The sequence below is a fragment of the Varanus komodoensis genome, unplaced genomic scaffold (genome assembly GCF_004798865.1).
Source record: "Varanus komodoensis strain SLA01 unplaced genomic scaffold, ASM479886v1 scaffold1, whole genome shotgun sequence".
NCBI lineage: Eukaryota > Metazoa > Chordata > Lepidosauria > Squamata > Varanidae > Varanus > Varanus komodoensis.
In genome coordinates, this window is record NW_025335268.1 from 125,318,589 (window position 1) to 125,342,234 (window position 23,646).

Genomic DNA, 23,646 nt, shown 5'->3' on the forward strand with positions numbered 1-23,646 from the left:
CCATTCATTGTTTGGGGATTGTGGGTAGTTTGTTAACCAAGAAACAATCAACCTAGTGAGAGATTTGTACAACATCAGTAACTGGGATTGCCTGCTACAACTTGAATACTCACAACAGCTTCCTGAATGCAGCATCCACATCCAGCAATCATGCACACCAGACCAAAATCAAGAAAAATTACTAAATGTTAAGGGACTGGTGTGGTATAACTATCAGAGTGAGCTGGACTGGGACTCAGAAAATCTGGGTTCTAGTCCCTATTTGATCATGAAGTTCACTGGTTGACTTTGGGCCAGTCATGGACTCTCAGACTGACCTACTTCATAACATTGTTTTGAAGATAAAAATGGAAAGGAAGAGGAGGGCTCGGTTAGCTGCCTTGGTTCCTCACAGAAAATAAGGAAGAAAATAAATCTAATAGGTAAATAAAAAGACTGTTCTATTGCTTTAACTGACTCTTTAAAATAACTGTTGTTGAAAAGTGATGCTTTTCAAGCATTTCAAATGGTTCTGTCTAGCAGCATGTATTTCAACTGAACTCACACAGAAATTTTACTGGATTTTTTTTTTTTTTTTACAATTCCCTCCTTAACTTAGCAGGAAGTACAAACATTCTCCAAAATATCAAATCCTATTGAAAAGATATGGTCCTTCATTGTAAATCCCAGCTCCTTGCTCCTATCTTTAAAAAATACAAGAAAACAAAAGCATCACTCTGTGAATTACCTTTCTTGAAGTGACAGCTGCAGTTTCTTTAAAGACTCAATCCTATAATGTATATAAAGAAAAATGTCCTACAACACCATGCATTTCCTAACCAGCATGACCAACTAGGGCAGGGTGCTCCAGCTTTTCATACCTCGAGGGCTGCATGAGGGCTTTGACACGAAGCCCGGGGGGTGGGGGGAGCACTCAAGAAATTTCTGCAGAGATCACAGGACAGCTCCTTCTCTGAGTATAGCTCAAGCGCACTGACTGCTCCTCTAGGGTGGACCATCCCTTTTTTCCCTGTTTCTTCCACCCAGAAGCCCTCCCAGGTGATTCCCCCACTCCTCCTTTCTTCTTGGAATTGGCATGCTAAGCCTCTTGTACTTGAGCTGACAAACTCTCCCCAGCATGCCCTGCCTGCTCCTGGTGACAAATGCAAAGGAGCCAAGCTCTTGAGTACCTTTCCACTCATCAGCTGGAGAGATGAAGGGCATGCTGGGGGGAGTGCTCCTGCCACCGCTAGCCCAATCTGCTCTTTTTCTGAACCTCAGGATGGGATGGTGGCCTCAGGAGAGTTCGGCACAATCATGCCTGTGCCATCTCTGGGATCCACACTGTTAGGGGGGTGATGGGAGGACTCTGAGCAGCAAGAGGGTGACAGAACAAGGCATCAGAGGCTGCATGTGGTCTGCAGGTCATGTGTTGGACCACCCTGAGCTAAAGAATGCTGGGGGTCGTAAGACTTGTATCTGTCTGAACACATACAGGATTGTGCCCTAAAGGAAACTATCTTCAGCAATATGCCAAGTTGATCCTTTGTCTCACATTTACCTAGAGAACAGAAGGCTCATGCAGTTCACACTGCTGCTAACAATCCAGCGTGAAGTGGAAGTTGCCATCTTAAAGTGAACATTTTCATACAATTCTGTGCCTCCCTGAAATAAATCCACAATGGAGGCCCATTTAATGTGATATAAAATATTTAAAAAGAGCATTGAATCAACTCAGTCCTATTATTTTCTTATCAAATGGGCCAGTAAATGTTCGCACATACTATTCGGACATTAACAGCCCCTGCAGCACTGAAGTCAGCTCAGACATTACAAAGTAAATGGAAAGATGTGTTTCTTACCTCCATAATAGAGTCCCGTGGCAGTGCACATTCGCCACTGTCCTTGATACATTCCTGCAGTACTGGGGCTGCACATCTGAACGCTGACATCTGCAATCTCCTGAGGCTCCAATGATCGGACCATCACCATATTCACATGGCCAAACTGGTCTCCCCCAACGTATTTAAGACAAACACCTGGAGGCCACGCTTCTGTCCCTGAGATTTAGCAAAGATGTTATTAAAGCACTTGTCAGTAGAGAGACTACATTCACTCAAGATATGGCATTAATGGATATTCATTAATGGATAATATATTTATCATCAATATGTGTCATTTACTGTTGCCTTATTAATCAACCAAGGAAATGTAAGTAAATGCCTAATAAAAGACCAGTTATCTCTCCCATTTACTGTGATTAGGGTGATTACTGATTCAGATGCAATTCTTTGGTGTGTGCAAGTGTGCATGAAAGTGTGACTTTTAGATTTCCCATGAACTGACATGCCTATCCATAAAGTAAACATATCTGATGGCTCAGATATGGGCTTCTTTTTCTGGCCATGTGTTGTCAAAATTGTGTTTCCCTTACTGACATCGTATGTTGGTATAAAAACATTAATGCTAGGCTCAGGAATTGAATACTCATGCATGCAAGAAAAGCTGCTTCAGTCTTCACTCTCACATCCATACAAAATGTTACATAAATTGTGACACAGTGCCTAATACTCAATGGAGTACTTCAACTGGTATATCCAGACTTTTCCAAGTGAGTGGAGGGTCAGCGCCATGTATACTGTCCCCCACTCATACCATACCATGTTGCATTAGCATTAACAATATCTGAAAGCATTTTACTTGCACTGGCTTGACCAAAAATACAATTCTCTGCATGGGTGAAAACTCTGATAGGCTAGAAACTGTGCTCTCACAAAGTGTTCTTCTCATGGCAAATCTGAGTGGAGCACCCCTTTAGATCAAGCCAATTTAACATGACATCATTAGAAGGCAAGACTCATTGGAGAAGACAATCACGGCAAGGAAGGTTGAAGGCAGAAGACAAAAAGGAAGACCAAGCAGGAGATGGACTGACTCCATAAAAGAAGCCATAGCCTTGAAATTAAAAAAGCTGAGCAGGTATCTAGGCAGCATCAGGGCTTGTTCTGCTGGCCAAACAAACAAGTAACAGCACTGGTAGTTACAGGACTAGTCCCAGACTCTACTGTACCTGCCAGCGCATTCATGAGCACCACCCAGGAGCTCTGGGGGAAGAGCTATTTAAGAAGCGGCTCTTCCTGCCAGAAGCTGGCTCAGCAACACTGGTCTCCAGTGTGCTGAAGCTCTCTGTGGTGTCTGAATCCCACCTGCTGTTTGATTCTGTTCCTGCCCTTGGACCTTGCTCCTGCTCCTGCACCTCAGTTCTGTTTCTGCTCCTATTCCATGTGTACACCTGTCCTTTATCTTCTTGGCTTCTGACATCTGGCTTGTTTTGACTATGTTTTTGCCATCTGGACTATATTTCATTTGCTTTCCTGTTCGCTCCTGATTTGACCTTCGCTTGCTCTGGTAACAACTTGAATTTGGTGACTGGACTGTGGTTGTATAATCTATGGACTATTTATCTGGGTCCTGGTGCCTCTGTTTAACTTCCTGCAACCATGCCTTGGACCTTATAGCAGGGCTGTCATGGACAGGACATATTGGGGGGCTTTCATTCCTAGGGTAGATTTAAATCTTAAGTCCGAAACAACTTGATGATATGTAACATAAAATTCAACATAAAGTCTGAACTGAAGAGGGTGGGGCTAGTGCACCCAAGACTCAGGATCCTGGTTTAGCATGCATTACCCCTACTCTCTACCATTATAAGCCCTCACACAATCAGGTAAATACCTGAACTAGGTTGGGTGGTATATGGAAACTTCTCTCAGGACCCAAGCAATCATAATGATTATTTTGAATGGACATTATTTTCAATGTTGCCAAAGCTACAAGGCCAAGATGTTAAAAATAGTGGCTAAATAATGAAAAATCCCTGCTCTGAAAAGTTATCACTGTAACTCAGGGTCAGATTCTGATCCTGCATATGTTTTGGAGTACTAGGAATGTTCCAATGGCTTAATTTGGTGATTAATACTAACAACAGAATATGGCTTGAAACCGAATATGAAACCATGGCTTGATGCAGATTTACAAAATCTTGATGCATAGGCAATTCAGTCTCTTTAACATTAACAATCATCTGGATGCTGTAGCAAGTGAAGGACAGAAGAAATCAGGAAAGGTGTGGAATGTGCAAGAAAAAAGGAGTCTAAAGTATGATCATGTGAATTAAGTCCATCAAGTAAAAGATCTGTAGACATGCACGCACACACGTCAATATATATATAACCCTCTGTATACTTTGAGTTAAGAATACAATACTTGGTTTTCCCTTTACTGTTATTTTCTTTAAGAGTTGGTTCAAGTCCCAACTTTATAGGATGACTCAATAAGAAAGAAAGGTGTCAAAGGGCAGCAGCTGCGAGCTGAATTAACAGTAGCATCCCTTGTATATGTCCAATCACAACAGAATTGAAAATTATTGTTATTACATATAAACCCCACCTTTCTACCTTTTCCAAGGAACCCAAGGCAGCTTACAAGGCTCTCCTCCATTTTATCCTCACAATAACCCTGTGAGATAGGTTAGGCTGTGAATCAGTGACTGGTCAAGAGTCACCAGTGAGTTCCATGGCTGGGCATGGACTAGAACCTGAATCTCCCAAGCACTAGTCCCACACTCTAACCATTATATCACATTGGATCACAATACGTGAGTTAATCCTGAGAATGATTTTAGAAAAGCTATAAAAGGGAACCTAAAAACAGACAGAAGGACAATATAAGCAAAATATTCAAATGCCAACTTCCTGCACCCCACTGATGGTAATACAGTACATTTTAAAAATATATGAATTATTTTGATACTATACCAACAATATCACAAGGGCATATAGTAAAATGAGAATGTAAAATCCAGTTTTTCTGCAATATGGGGCAGGGTGTTTTGTTTTGTTGTTTGTTTGTTTGTTTGTTTGTTTGTTTTTGCAGCTTTAACATGATTAGAAGGATGAGGGTAAGGAAATTATTTTACTCCTCAGCATGTTTAGGACTAGAAAATAATTCTGTCAGTACACCTATCTCTTCAAGAAGATACCAAACATTTTTCAAATGCAACTGAGAACAGCAGAATTAGATATGTTTAGCCTGGAAAAGAGCACATAAAGAGTAATATGACAGTGGTCTTCAAACAGAAAAGCTCTCACACAGAAGATAAAGCAAAGATACGCTCTGTTGCTCCATAGGCAAGGCCAGAATCAATGGTTAGGATCAAAAAGAAATGGCTTATAGATCAACATTAGAAGAATTTTAATAAGAGTGCAGTTCACAGTGGGATAGCCTGCTTCAGGAGGTGGTTTCTTCTTCACTGAAAGAATTCAAGGAGACTGGATGGCCATCTGTCAAGGATGTTCTGGCTACACATAGAAACAGAAATAGAGCAAGCCAGAAGGGGCCTCCCGGGCCATCTACTCTGACCCCTGGCTCCAGCCAGCTCTGCTCATGACATGCCCACCACGTGCATGTCTAGCCTATCTTTGAACACCCTCACCGATGGAGCCTCAACCACCTCCTGTGGAAGCCCATTCCATACCCTCAGGGTCCTAACTGTCAGGAAGTGCTTCCTGGCATCTAAATGGAACCTCGGTTCCCTCAGCTTTGCGCCGTTGGAGCGCGTCCTGCCTTCCTCTGCAGCAGAGAACAGGTCCCTACCCATCTCCATGTGACATCCCCTCACATACCTGTATGTCGCCAACATATCCCCTCTGAGTCTCCTCTTCTCCAGGCTGAAGAGACCCAGTTCCCTCAGTCTCGCCTCATACCCCATCCCCTGCAAACTGGCCACCAACCTTGTGGCCCTATGCTGCACTGACTCCAACCTGGCTGTATCCTTCCTGTAATGAGGGCCCCAAGATTGAACACAATACTCCTGTTGCAGGCACACCAGAGTCATATAGAGTGGTAGTAATACCTCTCTCAATCTAGAAGCCACACTTCTGGCTATGCCACCAAGGGTGGTGTTCGCCTTCTTAACCACCCCATCACACTGCTGACTCATGTTCAGCCAGCAGTCAACCAGCACCCCGAGGTCCCTTTCACAAGTGCTGCTCTCCAGCCACTTGTCACCTAACCAGTACTTATGACACCTATTCCTATGTCCCAAGTGCAAGACCTTGCACTTATCCACATTGAACGCCATCCTGTTGTCTCCTGCTCACTTCCATAGTCTGTCCAGATCCTTTTGGATCTGGAGTACCTGCTCCTCAGTTGTGGCCACTGCTCCAGTTTTAGTATTGTCTGCGAATTTGATCTGCAGACTGTTCACCCCTTCTTCCATGTCATTGATAAAAAGATTAAACAGGATCGGTCCCAGGACTGAGCCCTGGGGGACCCTGCTTGTCACTGGCTGCCATCCCTATGATACCCCACTAATGGTTACTCTCTGCTTTCGGTCAGTCAACCATGCCCTAATCCACCGGACAGTGCTTTGGTGTATCCCGAAACTCCTCAGTTTCTCCACCAGGGTATCATGGGGCACTTTGTCAAAGGCCTTGCTGAAATCCAGGTAAACCACATCCACTGCATCCCCTCCATCTAGCCACCTCGAAACCTTGTCATAGAATTCCACAAGGTTTGTCTGACAGGACCTGTTTTAGCAGAAACCGTGTTGTGTGGCTGCCAGCCTCCCTTCCCTATCTAGCATCATTAGATCTCTCACTGTTATTATTTTTATTTAAGATATTTGTATGCCGTCATTTGCAAGAGCCTCCTTCTGCAACGGGCCTCCTCCTCCCGGTATACCTTTTTGTCTATTTGCCCCAGTATCCATTTCCTATGGAGGTTCCTCTTGCATCTAATCCCTCTAAGCACCTCCTTTCGCATCAATGGCGGCACTCTCCTTTGCCTCCCCACCTTACTAACTAGAGGTATCGTCAAGGCTTGCACCTCCAAGACCTCCCTTTTGAGTGCCATCCACCCCTCCTCAACTCGCTTGCCTTCCAGTAACCTATCCCAGGAGACTTTCCCCAGTCTGGCCTTCAGTTGGCCAAAGTTGGCCCTCTTGAAGTCCCAGCTTCAAGTGTGGAAAGTGCTCGACCTGCTGCACATCCCCATTCCCCTGCTCTCAAAGCAAAGAATGGAGCGATCACTCACATCCAGAGCTCCCCTAATCTGTACTTCATCTATCAGCTACACCCTCCATTGCAGAACATGCAGTGATCAGGAGTTAGAATAGATTATTTTTCAAGGTCTCCTATAATTCTAAGAATGGAATTTTTTTACCCTATTAGCTTTTAGAAATGAATGCTATTATATTTAATGGCCACACTCTGATTTTCCATTTATGAACCAAAGGAACCTGACAAACCATCTTATTCTGAAATCTTTGAATGAACTGGTTAAAATACACAATAGTTTGCTTTTTAAACCAATAAGAATCCTCAAAATAACACTGAATGAATCCATTCCTAACCAGAAATAACTTGCTCAATCAAGCATTGTTCAAGTAGTGTTAAAATTCACTGCTTTACTTCAACATCTACTGAGTAGGAAGTTATCTTTAGTCCTTCAAGATGCTTAATTAACCCTTACAATGAAATAAGTGTAAGGTCATGATAGCAGCTGCAAAGACCAAAGACTCAAGGTTTAATTATGAAAATTCATAAGGAAAATTCTCAGCTAAAGATGACAGAAACAAGCGCATTCACATTTTGCATCACAGTCCTTCAACTGCTGTGTTCCTGTGACTGTGAACAGACATACCTGTAAAGCCTGCAATGGCAGGGAGGTGGAATCTACTATATGAGGTTCATATAGCCGGTTCAAGCACTACTGCACTTGAAGACATGTTCTTTTTTTCTAGTGTAATTATTTTGCACAGAGGCCATAGATATAATAAAAATACAGATATGTAGATTAGCTATTCAAATTATATCCTGTGACTGCAATCCCTGTTATTTTCCTTGCATCAGATTTCATTTCCCTTATAATTACATCCCAGTAGATTAGTGCCAAAGGTTGTTCATCTCATCTCACCTCACCTCATTTCATCTCTTTGCAAAGTTTCATCATAACATTAGCTGAGTTTTAAAAAATAGCATCATGGCTATTCTACCTTAAATGTTTTAAGAACCTTCTTGCCACCACATTATAAGGAAAAAGACTTCAAAGTGATTTATTTATTGCCCACCTTTTTCTTTTTTAAAAAACTCAAAGCAACTTACATCATTATCTCCCTCCTGCTCTCAGTCTCATTGTCACAACAGCAACCCTGTGAGGTAAGCTATGCTGAGAGTCTGTGACTAGCCCCAAATTGGTTCCAGTTGGCTCCATGGCTGGGCAGGGACTAGAACCCAGATTGCGAGAATCCCAGACCTGTGCTCTTAACCACTATACCACACTGATTTTCAAAAAGGATCAGACAAATGAAGTCCAAGAATGACCCAGAAGATCTGCCCAACAATAGATGAGACAAAAATGTACCATCTTTCATTAAGGTGACTGAGAAAATTATGGTGTCCCAGCATCAAATTCATCAGGATGATATTGGTTATCTAGACCCATTTCCATTGTGTTTTTGGCCAGGTTATGTGACTGAGATGGCTTTGGTCATCCTGGCAGACAATCTGTACTGAGAACAAGATGGGAAAGCGTGATCTTACTTGTTCTTCTGGGCCTTTTGGCTGCTTTTGACTATGTATTCCTTCTGGATTATCCGATGGGGCTGTGCCTTGGGGGTGCTTTTTGCAGTGGTTTTCACCTTATCAGGCCAAATTCAAAAGATGGCGCTCAGAGATCATGTTAGAAGTCCCAGGCCATGTCCACCAGGGTTCTTCTTTGGCTCCACGCTATTCAGTATTTGCATGAAACTACTGGGACAGATTATTTAGAGCTTTGCAATAGCAATATGTTGATGGCACCATTGCTCTTTGTCATCTACTCCAAGGACTCATTCAAAACCCTTCAAAATTGTCTTGTTTTTGATAATGACTGGATTAAGGAGGACAAGCTGCATCCAGCCCATTATATCCAGACCAGATGGAGGAGTTGTTTATCCACAGAAAGCCTGAACTGATGACTGAGTTTCAACCTTTTCTGGAAGGGGTTGCTTTCCCCACTGAAGAACCAGGTCCATAGCCTGGGAATGCTACACTATTCCTGGATATTCAGGTATTAGTGGCAGCAGCACACAGTGCATTTGCACAATTATGCTTGGTGAACCAACTGTGACCCTTCCTGAGCCAGTGTGACTTGGCAATAGTCATACATTCCATAGTTACCTCATGTTTAGACTGCTTCAATGTGCTCTACATGGGGTGATCCATGAAGAGTGTCTGAAAGCTTCCACTAGTGCAATATGTGACACACATGCTGCTAACAGAAGTATGTCAGTAAGATTATGCTATACCTGTCTTGAAAGACCTGTACTGGTTGCTAATTGCTTTCCAGGTTTGACATATGTTAGTTTTAATGCCTTAGGATCATTACTGATTTTGTTTCCAAACTTCTTATACCCCCAAAACCTTCTTATACCTCTTCACCAAAAAGAGGTAGAGAACAACTGACATATTAATAACACAGCAAGAGAACAGCTGTAACATCATACTTTCACAATAAAACTGACATACAACCATGATAAACTGGTCTAAAGACACCAAAGTCAAGAAATCAGGAGCCCCATGCCTATGTTGATAAAAACAGCCTGAACCTGCTTGGTTATTAAGAGGTGCTCTTGAGAACACCATTCAGATGTCCATTTGTCATGCATATCTAAGAATGGTCTCTCCTGTGTTGCTCCCAAAATCTGGAATGTGCTTACTCAAGAATAGCAATTAGTCCCAAGTCTCTTGACTTTATGAAAACAGATCTTTATGATTTAGCCCTTTAAATTATGCAGCTTTAGTTTTATTAGTTTATATGTTGTTAATGTTTTTATTATGTTAAATTTTTTAAACTGTCGCACACTGCCTTGAGGACTTTTTAGCAAATAAGGCAGTATACACATAAAAATAAGTGTAAATAAAATATCTAACTGTACTTTTTATTTTCCCTTTTTAGTTCTGAAAAACAGGAGTGTTTAAAATACAAACAAAGCCAACAATACTACATATATATTTATACGGCAGATTCTGCAATGTGCTTCTGTTCCAGCTGAAGGTGCTGCTAAATGTACCAGCTTCTAGGATGCACCTGAGCATCAAAAGAAAGCTAGTTTACATGTCATGGGGGAAAACTGTGAATTGTTGGGATATGCATTACATGTGAGCCTCTTCTGCATCTTAAAAACCACCTCCAATCAGTCTGATTGGAGGTTGTAGGTGTAACAGGAAAACATATTTAGGGATAATAAGCCATGCATTAACTACTGGGCTGTTTAGTCCAAAAACAAGCTATCAGTCTGGGTTTGCACATCAGACTGACAACCTCTGATTAAGCTGCCTGCGCTTCCCCATGAATTATAGGGAAAGTAAACCTTTATTTTCCATTGTAATGTGTAAACTAAATTAACTACTATTCACTTGGCAGAGGCTTAAATAAAATATTTATGCCAAAGAGAGAGCAATCCACATCTTTTTATGTACTAGTGGTGGTAGTAGAGACATTAGAATGGCGCTGAGCTGCATTCCCTAGCAGCAGAGGGGTGCTCCATCTGCAGAAAGCTACCACTGGCAGCAAAAAAACTAAAATTCTGATACAGAGAATTTAGAGGAAACTGTTTTGGAACTGTGGAACCCAAAGGTGTTTCACTGTTCCAAAATGAGTCTAGATCAAACTCCTAAACTGAAACTGGCATAGTGAGTATTCGCCATTGCTGATATCAGTCCAACCAGTCAAACAGAAAAGCCAGCCTACCTTCCCATATACACATCTTTCACCCTAACCAACAAAAGCAGACAGAGCTTGAGATGGAAAGACGATCTACTTAGGATTGCACTGTTAAAATATTATTGCTAAATTTACATTAAAGAATGAGGGACTTTTGAAAGCTTATTGCTCTGATGTTCTACTGAAGTTCTACTACTTGACAGTTCATTTCATATGTGCAGTAAAAATAAGTCATTTTCAGTATTTGGTACATCAAAAATAAAGACTTTGAAAAAGCATCATATATTCAAACATATGCTAGTCAAACATACACTAGAACTGCCAGACTATTTGAAACTGTCAGAGTTAAAACTACATGTACCCATGCAATCAAAACACAGAAAGAAAACATAAGAGATAGAGGATAATTGCATTTAATAATGATGCAATGATGTGGGAGGTTGGGAACTTTGGCATAGTTCAAATATACCTACAAAACCATGCATTGTTATTACATTGGAACTGCATGTCTGTGTTCTTCTCTCCTGTTACCTTCTAAACAGACTATCTTGAGCAGGAGACAAAGAGAAACTGAACTTCTAAAAACCAGGAAGGCATTCAGGAAGAATAATTTGTTGCCTTGAAAGATATCTTCAGAATGGAAGTCTTCAGGCTCAGCTGCCTAAGCAGAACAAAGCACATATTTCTCTATTCTAACCTTTCTTTCCAGCTACCTTGGGACTATAGCCTCCATCTGCTACTGACCATGCTGAATGGGACTGAAGAGTTGTAGTTCAACGTATGAGAACAGCAGCAGAATGGGAAAGGCTACCACATTTGCCTCAAGACAGACAAAGATACCTGGTTTATAGGAATTCACAAGTTTTGGTTGGCTTTGGTAGCCAGTCAAAGTTTGTATTCATTATGACCTTGCATCTCTACTAATCTATGGTGTTATGCTGAGCTTTGGAGGAACTTTGAGCATCTTCAAAGCACAACTTGATGCCAGGGATGATTTCCAATCCAATGCAAACTCCAAAACTGAAAATCTCTGAAGTCTAGCACAACTGCAAAGATGATCCGCCTCCTCCAAGAAAGTGGGAGGGGATCACTGTACTTGCCAGAATGGCAGGAAGCCTAGTCTGGTATTTTCAACTGTGAACAATGAGTCACCATCCCTACATTGTTGGTTATAAAATATTAAAAACAATGTTCTGAAAAACAGTAAAATTACTTCTACATAACTTCCTTTGAAAAATATCATTCCCTGAATGATCTAAAAGAAAACAACATTACTGCTAACAATAAAATCATTTATATTTTAAGGAAAATTACAAACCAGTACCAAGTCAGACACCAAGCTTAGAACTTTCACTATTCACCTGTGTTTTGTATCCTCCATGTTTTTGTAAACTGGGTATCAGGAGGGATGGACTCTCCTTCTCCTATAGTCACATCTTCTACAAAGGACATGGAGGGCACATTGATGTTTGGACTCTCAAAATCATAGTAGGCTCCAATGGCTGCCTGCAAGTTCCTAGAAAGAGAGTAAAAGGTTTATTCAATCATAGATCTGTAGATTTTTTCCCCATACTTATACTAAAAGAGAGCAAGGGAGACAGTGCTTACTGGCCTCATTCCCAATGCTGCATGCTCCCTCCAACATCTACCTTTGAGGAGAACACAGGTAAAGGGATGTGCAGACACCCCTTTGAAGATTTTCTGCTCAAGAATGCCAATAGCCAAGCAAGTTGACACATTCTTCTATCACACAGAGAAGGGGGTTTGCTCATTCAGGGAAGAAAAATAAGTACCAGTGTCCTGGCCTGGGCGTGCTTCACACACACTGCTGTATTAACATCATTACCCTTACTGGGTGTGAATTGTCATGTTGCCTGAACCCTGCAAAGGTAGTTTACAAACCATTCCATAACTGTAAGGAATGGGTTCTGGTGTGGCATGTAAAACCATGTATCCCGCATCCTCACACTGTTTGGATGACCCAGCAAACTTGTGTCCAGTGAGAGTAACTCTGGTAATCAGCAGAACTCAACCAGCAAATGCTGGACAAACAGCTAACCTAAGGTGGATTATTTTCCTTCCCTGATTGTGAAAATCCCAGCACGTATTACACGTATGGAAAGTAACCTATTTAAAAAGCTTGCTATTCTTGTTGATCATAAGAGCACGGTGTACTGGCATAAAATCAGCAAATGGGCCCAATGATTGCCTTTGAGAATTGCCAATAAATCTCAAAATTTAAATATATATTGAAATTTTGCTTTGCATGTTTGAATGCAGGCAGAAAGAAATAAAAATGGTCATGAACTGATTAGTGACTGCAAAGTTATTGCTAAAAGGTCAATGAATTATGTGGTGTGAAACCTGCAGAATTGTGGTTTGTTTGACTCCTCAAAGTCTGCATAACACGACAAACCCACAGTTGGGAACTACAGATTCATGATGGTGGCCAGCATGCATGGCAGTTCTTCATGGATAAGCCTACCCACAGTGGATTGTTGTGTAAACAGTCATGATTAGTGAAATAAGTAGAAAATATTGATTGATTGATTGATTGATTGAATGTGAGAGCCGCCCACTAGCATCACACTTGCTTGCTAACAAGAAAAATGGAATACTAGTCATTTTAGAAACAGAATGACTATAAATGTGCAAACATGAGGCATTTCTTAAAAGCAAAAATAAAACTGGAATGGTTTCATATCATTATATTTTAAATTTTTGTTTATGTCTATGAATGTTTTAATTGTACAAGTTTTTAATGGAGTGAGCTGCCTTGAGCTCCAACTATTGTGAATAGGCAAGATATAAATATCATCATCGTCGTCGTCATCTTAATCCAGTCTAATTGATGTAATACTAAAGCACTGATTACTATGTGGAATTCATTAAGACACTGCACCAGTCTATTAAAAAGGGACCGACCAAGGAATGTTTCTCGACCAAGTGCATCTATATTTGAAGAACTTGGCTAACAGTATATATTTACAAAAGACTCCTAACATACAACCAGCTTGACATCCAGACATTCTGAGAGGAATGGTGTGAGGAATTAGAATGCCACATCCAACCACACCAGTGGAAAACGGCTACATCCATGTCCTCTGACCTGAAACTACACCTTATATGGCAAAAGCTGCTCTTCCAAGCATATTGCACTCCATGATGCCTGTTTCAAGAAAACTATCACCCTTTAATAAATGTTGGCAATGTGGGAAGGCAGAAACATCATTAGTGCACATGATGTGAAAATGCCCAGTGATGGCCCCACTTCTGGACAGAAGTTGTTAGATGCATCAACTTTGTCCTAAATACATCATTCTTCATTTTAAAAAATGTCTTAAAAATGCTGAATTACATTCCCACTTCCTGGAAGCCATCATCTGGCCACAAGTGGACTATATGAGCCTTCATGGTAACTAAGAGACATATACTGCAAGGATAGGAAGTCAAATCATCCTCCTCAACCATGCAATGGACTGAAGACCTCACAACACTGGCATCTTATGAGAGAGACTACCAATGACAACATTGTCTCAACACTCTTTAGAACATTTGGTCAACCTACTACAACCTAAATATACTAATGATGTAGAACAGGAACTCTGAATATTTGTGCATGTGTGAGCATATATGTATACATATATATTACAAGAAATGCTTTCAAGACCAGTTCAATGCATCTCTGATCATTTCTGTTGTTGTTTAGCAAAGTTGTGTCCAACCCATCACTACCCCATGGACAACATTCCTCCATGCTGTCCTCCACCATCCCCCAAAGTCCACCTAAGCTCACACCAACTGCTTCAGTGACTCCATCTAGCCGCCTCATTCTCTGCCATCCCCTTCTTCTTTTGCCGTCAATTGTTCCCAGCATTGGGGTCTTCTCCAGTGAGTCCTTCCTTCTCATTAGGTGTCCAAAGTATTTGATCTCTGATCATTACTGTGTGAATATATGGGCTTTTTTTATTGTTTCATGCTTTGTGTTTCTGTTTTGTTTGTTTCATTCCCCCCTTGTTTGTTGTTCTACTACTCTTGTTTTGTAGTCTCACTGTTTTCTGCTGATGTTTGGTTTTGCTGAATAAAATAAAAATTATAAATATTTAAAAAGTGTCCCCAGACTCCTCCCCACACCCTGCCACTGCTCCTTTGTTCTGCTCTGGGATGGAATTCCATGGGATTTGGCACTGTGATTGCCTTGCTATTCACCACAGCCATCTGCAAGCAGGGGATTAGTGACCATTCGGGTACATGCACTGCAGACTTTCCCACTGGGATGCTGTATTAAGATTCTTTCAACTCTGAGATAGCACATTATCAGTAATATTTATGTACATGCTGGAAAAACCTTTCCAATTTATAAGTTGTTACATCAGGTTTAGGTAACTGGACAGTCAGATATCCAGGTTCTGAGTTGCACTACAACTTATGTGAAATGCCAGCTACTTTCTGAACAAGAAAGAGAGTTTATATTTAAAAATACTGGCTCATTTAAATGCTATGGGATAGGTGTATGTCACATTAGCAACTAAGTGGAGACTATGCTTTATGTCACTAGCTGTGTCTTGCTTCTAGAAGAGAATTCTGGCTATTGAGTGGTCTAGAAGGTACAGAGAAATAAACAAACAAAATGAGATTTACTTAACTCTCAAAAGAGATTTGTCAAGAAATTCTTGTTCAAACTATGGAGTCAATATAACAATCTCCACTGAAATATATCTCCTTCAATTCAGACTAAAGATTAAACTAACTGGAAGTGGAACATAGTCATGCAATTATCAGTCAGTGCTCCTCTCCCCAACCAACCCCCTGCCACCTTGCTACAGTCTATTAAAATGCAGAAGTCTTTAGACATCTTATATAACACAAGTGCATAAATATTATTAAAACTCTATCATCATATAGGGAAGAGAGTTGCATAATAAATATTGGGGAACATTTCTCAAAACAATTATTCAGACACAAGAGAGAAAACACCACAGTTTGGAATATTTTGACTTTCCATCCTGTAAATATGCTTCAAAGTCAAAAAGGCTATTTGAGCATCAGGGCTCACTGCCAATTGTCTTCCCCTCCATGTGTCACATTTCATCACCCAGCTTTGCCACTTGGAATGATTTCAGTGTCTGTTCCAGTTAAAATCTAACTAAAGGCAGCACAAACTGAAAACAGACTTGCAACTTTATTCTTCTAATGCATTTAAAAGCCTGTTTCTGCATGCTATTGTGCTAGAGACAAAATAAGTACACTAAATTGCAATCATGGACTTTTCAGTAAGGAGTTGATGACATATTCTAGAGAGTTAATAATAATAATAAAAATAAGTGTAAGACTGAAGCAAGGGAGGGGGGAAACACCAGCAGAGTCAGAATGACAAAGCAAATGTCTGACTGAAGTTCAACAGAACACGTGCTTTTTGCCGTAGTGCTGTGTGGAGACGCCCACATTGTCTGTCTGGTAAGAGACCTGTAGTAACAGTGGATACAGCTGAAGACACAGGTATTCAACTAAACAACAGACCAGACAGCTGTTTTTTCCTTTATCTCTGCTTAAAGCCCAAGAAAGCTTCAGTGTAGAGTTCTACTGCTGAGATCACATTTGAAACTTTGTGAAATTCTAAGGAGCAGCAAATCTCTCTCACCTTCCACCAGCATGTCCAGAGACAGTTTTACAGTCAAATGTGAACTACAAGAAAAACATCTGTAAAAGTAACTTTAACAGTCTATAGCAGCATACATGAAGATGAGCACACACACACACAAATCCTAACACCTTGGAAATTGATTCAACAGAGAATAAGTATTTGTAACTTGGGGTTCCTTGCAGCTTGTGAAGATTTTATCACCCTTTCTACAGTTTATTTGCATTCATGTGTAAAACCTTAGTGAAAATCTCTTCAGACATTTGACTTTACCAAACACATTCACTTCAGATAATCCCTTTCACTGCATATTCCTATCCTTGGCAAGAATTAGGCCTTTGATTAACATGCCCACTTACTTTAAGTACAAAATTCTTCCTTCCTGTTCTATTCTGTATAGGCTAATAGTTTTCTTATAGGTTTGTTACTGCATTTTCCCAGCACTTCTCAGCATGGTTTGAATGTACGAATACTGTAAGAATGCAGTAATACTGGGCCAGGAGAAGATAAAAAATACTGCATAGGCCCTAAAGATGCTCATAGGGAGTACATTAAGTGCTTCTGTGAGACAATGGGAGGGTTGTGAGTAAAGAAGTACTGAGTCTTCCATGTGCATGACCCTCACACACATTCCAGTGGCCCCCTTCAAAAGCAGATTTATCTGCTTCATACTGAAATTATAAATTACTAAAATTACAGAATTAAGGTGCTTTTCTAAAATTATTATTCCTGTTCATTACAGGTAAATAGACCATGTTCCTCTCTTTAGAAGATGGTAGGTTTGAACATCTTCTCCACATGGAGTCAAAGACCAAACTTAATGATGTGGTTTTCACATACTTACAAACCATGGATGGATTAACCATGATTGGTTGAACTGTGGGTTGTTGTGTGTGAGCCTGGAACCACAAGTTACTTATGAGATGTTAATCACAAACAATCCATGAAGAGAGCTCACGGTTTGTTGTTGAGTGACAGACTGTGAGTTATTTAAATCATAATTTGTTGTTACATCAGAACCTAGTACATTGGGTTGCTCATGAGTTGTTTCATCAGCCTACAGAGACAGTGAGTAACAGAGGTTAAGAAAAGAAAAATCCACCCACTTTACAGTGCAGTTTTGCAGTGCTGCATTTAGGATACAGTGAAAGAGTGAGCAGAGGAGAGCAGGGGAAACAGTCATGGGATCAAGAAAATAAAGCACAATTTGTTAAAACATATGCCTGACAAATCATGAATAAGACGATAAACCTTAGCTTAAATAAATAATAGGTTAGTGTTACATGTGAACCAGGCAACCCTCTCTTCTTCATCAGATGAATCCTCTTCCATGTAGGACACAACAGGCTTGCAGTTAGGTTGTAAACTCTAGGCTGTTTAAACCATAGGTTGGCATTATATATGAACCTAAAACTATGGAATTTTGAGGGGTTCTACAGGCTACAGAAGTGGCAGACCCAATTAGAAGTGGCAAGCAAGCACGGTAAAAAAAGAAAAAAAAGTACTACAAAATCATGAAGACAGTTGGGATATCAGGAGGGAGTGGGTGAAGAGGGAGGGAAATAAGCAACCCAGGGACTGAGAAAACAAATAATGGTTTGTCTGACTGAATGCCAAAGAAAACCTGGATATGATAACAAGTCATGGTTTAACTGTGAGTTAACAAAGAGGGCTAGCATTGTGTGTAAGCCAATTCACTAACTTCACACACTAATTCTTTTTTTAAACAGAAACCAAACAGAAACAGCCTGTACTCAAGAACCAAGTCTGTTCCCCTTCTCTCTGCTACCACTGCTGTAAAGTTCAATCTTCCATGTCTATTAATCCTGATATCAGGGGCAAAATATGTTGCATTTGCTGAAGCCGTCGTTTCAGCCAAATACAAGAAGCAGGATGCAGCTAACTGCACTGCCTCAGTGTTTCATCAATTGAAAAGACTTAAGAAGGAATAGACAGACACCACCACTTGGTACACTCTAAAATGCATTACCCCCTTACTAATAATTGAGTTCCATAGTTGACTTCTTGTACATGTACATATAACACTGATGTACTCTGTCTCTGGAAGAAAACAATTCACAGTCAAATATATCTGAACCCAAATATGTGATATGAGTATGTTCTAGCCTGCAAGTATCAATCTGTTTCAAAACTTGGCTATTTTGAACCCTATGAGAAATATTTAAAAGAAAAATTAATCTATTTTACTGAATTTGATGTTTGAACACATGTAGAGAATGCTTAAAACAGATGTGAATGAATTTTGCATGCAGCTATATGTACACTGCAACATGAAGTGTCTAACTCCCTAAGAACCGTAGCTTTTATTTTTGAAAACAATCATTTCTAGTCCTTACAGCAATAGAAAAATTCTAATAGGTGATGACAGGGCACTTATAATCTAACTGACTGATGAATCTGGAGCTGGGGACCACCACTGCAGTTCTTGTAGGTACGAATGAGCCCAAAGACATATTCCATGGTGACATCAAGTTTCATCTTTACTTAAAAGAATGCCTCTGGAGCCCATGTGAGATACAGACACACTCTCAAAAAATTAGAAATAATTTTTCTACTGGGAGTTAGTTTTCCACTGGGAGTTTGCACCCAGTAGTTAACTTTGGAACATGTCCAGCCAGCAAAGAAAAAAGATGGGGGAAAAGAAGGAAATGAGAAGGGTAACTAAAAGTGAGATAGAGAGGATCTTGGAGGGAATGGGGCAGCATCTTGGAGGACCAGATGGGATGGCAAGCAGTGAAGTGTGTATTTCTGTTCTACGTGTGACTTTGCTTGGGTATGGTAAGCAGCTGCTGGCTTGTTCACTTGCTTTAGTATGGTGTATGGTTTGTCTGGCCTTCTGTGCATATGCATGTGTTTCTCTGAGCAACACTAGTTTGTCTTCTATAAAACTGGCATTTTGTTAAACTTTGCAACGGCAAATGTGATTTGGAATATAGAACACAGTTTCTTAGCTAAGTGCTCAGTTTCTTGCCCAAGAAACATCATCAGTTTGCTTTCTGCAGAATGCACGATGAAGTAGAAATCTGCAGGTTCAGTGGTTTTGTGTTCTAGAGCTTTTCTTTGCCTTTGGAAAATGGGGGTTTTATAACTCACTATGTGCCACATGAAAGCCATGTTGCGAATGCAAAATCCACCCCAAGTCATTTTGTGAGGGAACCATGGCACATTTTTCAACATTTGAAATTGGTGCACAGGACCAAAACTGTTGGGAACCCTGTGACAGATATCTCCATGTTGTTAGGTGTTTCCCGTATCTCCCACTAAGAGTGAGGGACACAGCCAGTACTTCATGCAAGAGCTACAATGCACTAGCAGTCCCATACCTTTGCCTTTGAGAGATGCATGCATGAAAGGAGGACAGGTTGCTTACCTGTAATTGTGATCCTTTGAGTAATTATCAGTGAACTCACACATATGGGTTATTTAACTATGCAAACAATCATTCAGAACATTATTTAACTTAAACAGAGTTTTAGGTGGAAGCCCCAATCATCTCCTCACTGCACGAGAACAGTGACTCCTGCTTTCCTTTCAGTTCCACATCTACCCATAGGAGAAGAAATCAAAAAGGCATCCAAGTAAGCAAAGATAGTGGGTTGTATATATTAGCAAATGACCGCACAAAGAACCAAAGTTACAGGGAAGCAACCTATTATTCTTCATAGTCCCTGTGACACAAACAGGGAGATTTGGGTGACTGAAACACAGTAAGATTTACAGAAGGAGGGAGATGTCACACCAGGGTCAAAGAAAGAGAAGCTCTGCCAAAAGCTGCATCAGTGCAAGTTCTGATATCTAAGCAGTAGTATCCAGTGAATGAAGCTGATTGAGCCCATGTCAATGAGTTTCAGTAATGGTATACCTCATAAGCAAGGGAGCAGAGAAAGCTGTGGGTCTGGTTCACAGTGACCCATTATTGTAGGGGAACCAGAAGCTGAACTAATAGCTTTATGACTAAGACTATATGCTTAACAAGGCATTGTGAACTCACCAGCTGACCTTTCCAGGTACAGGAATGGCAAACAAAAATGGGTGGATTTTCTAAATGATTATGATGTTCTGGAGACGTAGAATGAAAGTGCCTTTCAAATATGGTAATATAATTTCTGGAGTTAAATAGAATTGATAAACAAACTTCAGAATGAAGGTGCAGTCTGAGACTAAGACTACACTGTCCTTCTGAAAAATGAGAAATGTTTGATCCTACATGCTAATGCAACAAGAAGAAAAACCACTTCCATGGTGAAAACTCTAAAGTCTGCTGAGGCCATTGTTCAAAGGGTCTATCAGTCAGTTAAATTAATACTACCAATAGAACCAAAGGAAGGAACAAAAGATAATTTGGCAGATAGTGGTTTGCAAAACCATTAAAGAAACCCTTGTTGTGAAGGTGGGAGAAGACAAAGAAACCCTCAGAAAACCAGATTGCTGTGAGTAAACGCTGATGGAAGAGAGGGGCTCAGCTCTGGCTTTTTAAAAAAGTAATAAGTTGAAGATTTTTGGTAGACTACAAGATATAGGGCCTTGTTGTTGGGCTTCAGCAGATGAAAGCTTAAATCCAACAGCATGGTAGATCATCCAATTCTGAACTGCAACTAAGACTGTTTTCCCTACTCTCCAATCTCCCCACTTGCAGAACAACTAGCAAGTTCCTGCTAATGTCTTCCTGTACACACCCTCCGGACAAAGGACAGGGTATGCCTATGCCTCTAGATATTGTTGGATTGTGACTCCCATCATCCATTAGCATTGGCTATGCTGCCTACCCTGATGAAATCTGAAGCCCAACAAGCTGAGCTTCCCTGACAAGCTGTACCATGGTTTCACACCAGGTTGTAAAGTGGAAAAGCATTCATTCAATTATCTTCCCCATCCACTTTCCTGCTACCCCTAGCTCTCTGAGGGCCACAAAGCCCCTTACAAGAGTGAGAAGATCCTCCTGACTAGAAGGCACTGTGAAGTTGCAGCAGGAGAGGAGAACTGCTAAAGTTCCATGGCTTCCTCTCTTTGGAAGGATTTCTCTTCTCACTACAGCCTCCCAATTCATAGTACATGCTGTTCAAGACCTTTGGAAGGAGCTCTATGAGTTTGGGAACTTTACACTTCTTAAGGAAATTCACCACAGCAATGTATCTACATTTTTTAGGTAAAAATAAATGTAAATCAAATACAGACCACTGTTTCACATTGGTTTGTGACAAATTTGTATGCATGGTTTAGGTAGGGAAAGGTTTTAACAAAGATCAAGCCAAAAAACAAAACACCCAAAGCCAAACAGATGCTATGGTTAAGGCTGCAGTCCAATATAACTTACCCAAGAGTAATCCTGCATTAATTTAATAGGCCTTACTTTTGAGTTATCACATTGGCTGTCTCATAATCTAGGTCTACCTGTACAGGGCCACAGATAACTGAGAGACCCCTAACCTTAACAATTAAGAAATTATTTCACTTTAAAAGACCCAAACAAAATGCAAGCCCTTCCAAGTCAAATTGGGGAAATGATGCAGACAAAAAGAATAAAATATTCATTACTCTGAACAACATCAAATAAAACTGCATACAAGTAAGCCCTTCAAAATTAAAAGTGTCCCTGTGAAAGCCTGGATGCAGTAATTCATTAAAAATAGAGATAGCGCCATGTTTTTTTCACAAAGAAAGCATTAAATTTTATATACTGAAATGAGGAAGGCTATGCAACATATAGAACACTCTTAATTTAGACTGAGTTTTCTGATAATGCAACCCACATACACTTCCAATTGCATCTAGCAAACGAAAGAATATTCATAAGCCAGGAAAAGTTAATATATGCATTTTCCATAACTGCTGTAGTCTAATGTCTTTTTTTAAAAAGACTTTACTGTAGGATTGTTTTGCCTCAATTTTTTAAAATCACTGCTGTATGCATAAACATATTCTTTTTAAATAAATGATAATTTCAACTTGCCCACTAACTTGCTCCTGAGAATGCATTAAAAAGAAAACAGACAAACATTACCTACAAAGAAAGTAAAACCCACAGTTAAGCCAGTTTAAAATCTGCAATGTGGGATTCCACATTTGCAAAAAAATTAGAACTTGTCCAGACATGTTTAAGCATAACTTAAGATATGAGAAACTGCTAAACAATAAATTGGCCCAAGATAGCTCCTAATACCAGTTAAGTTGCTAGATACATTTTCAAAGTCAGCAGGATTTCTATATTGCTTAACATCTGGCTGAGAAAAGAATGGAATGAACTCTCAAAACTAGTTAAGTATAACACTGAGTGAATGGAATCATTTGTAAAATAAATTGTCAACAAAATGTCTTTTAACTGTATCCCCAAATATCTATTTCCTCACTGCAAGAGCAATATGGCAGTGGAACCAGTTGCTTAAAGGGATTATGGGCTCTCCTACACTAGAAACATTCAGAAAGAAACTGGACAGCCATCTGACTGGGATGGTGTAAATTGGTGCCCTGCAACAGCAGGGGGTTGGACCCGATGGCCTTTATGGCCCCTTCCAACTCTACTATTCTATGATTCTAATCTTCAACTAGAATTATCTTCTAACCCCCAAGTTAGCTAACCATGAAGAACTCACAGTTCACAACTGCCACTTGTGTACAACCTGAGGTTGTTGTATGATGTGTGACCCCAGACAATATGGATTATTCATGCTTTAAACAAACTGAAACTCAACCCAGACAAGATGGAGGTCCTGTTGGTTGGCGGATCGGGTTTCGGAGAGGGTGGATTTGACCTGGTCCTGAATGGTGCAACACTCCCTCTTAGGGATAAGGTCCGCAGCTTAGGAGTACTCCTCGACCCGGAGCTTTCTTTGGAAGCTCAAGTGACAGCTGTGGCGAGGAACGCCTTCCTTCAGCTTCGGCTGATTAATCAGCTGTGCCCCTACCTGGAGTACGACTGCCTGGCGACGGTGACACACGCGCTGGTGACGTCCCGCCTAGACTTCTGTAACGCGCTTTACGTGGGGCTTCCCCTGAAGACAGTCCGAACACTTCAATTGGTGCAAAATAGAGCTGCCAGGTTGCTGACGGGGACGGGGTGATATGCTCACATGACTCCAGTCCTCCGTCAGCTTCACTGGCTTCCCATTGAAGCCCAGGCCCAATTCAAGGTGTTGATTATGACCTATAAAGCCCTAAACGGCTTGGGTCCTGGCTACCTGAACGAGCGCTTACGTCCGTATATGCCCGACCGCCCTTTGAGATCTGAGGGAGAGTCCCTT

General features: G+C 40.7%; 1 protein-coding gene across 3 annotated transcripts in view; it reads right to left on the bottom strand.

The window, feature by feature from the left end:
• ILRUN (inflammation and lipid regulator with UBA-like and NBR1-like domains) overlaps positions 1 to 23,646 on the bottom strand; it is a 52,219-nt gene that overhangs the window by 22,019 nt on the left and 6,554 nt on the right. For all 3 annotated transcript variants that reach the window (XM_044444555.1, XM_044444563.1, XM_044444573.1), the window contains exons 2-3: positions 12,108 to 12,262; positions 1,842 to 2,039 (exon numbers count right to left, since the gene is read on the bottom strand). In XM_044444555.1, the coding sequence (XP_044300490.1) occupies positions 1,842 to 2,039; positions 12,108 to 12,262 (353 nt within the window). The remainder of the gene's footprint in view (positions 1 to 1,841; positions 2,040 to 12,107; positions 12,263 to 23,646) is intronic.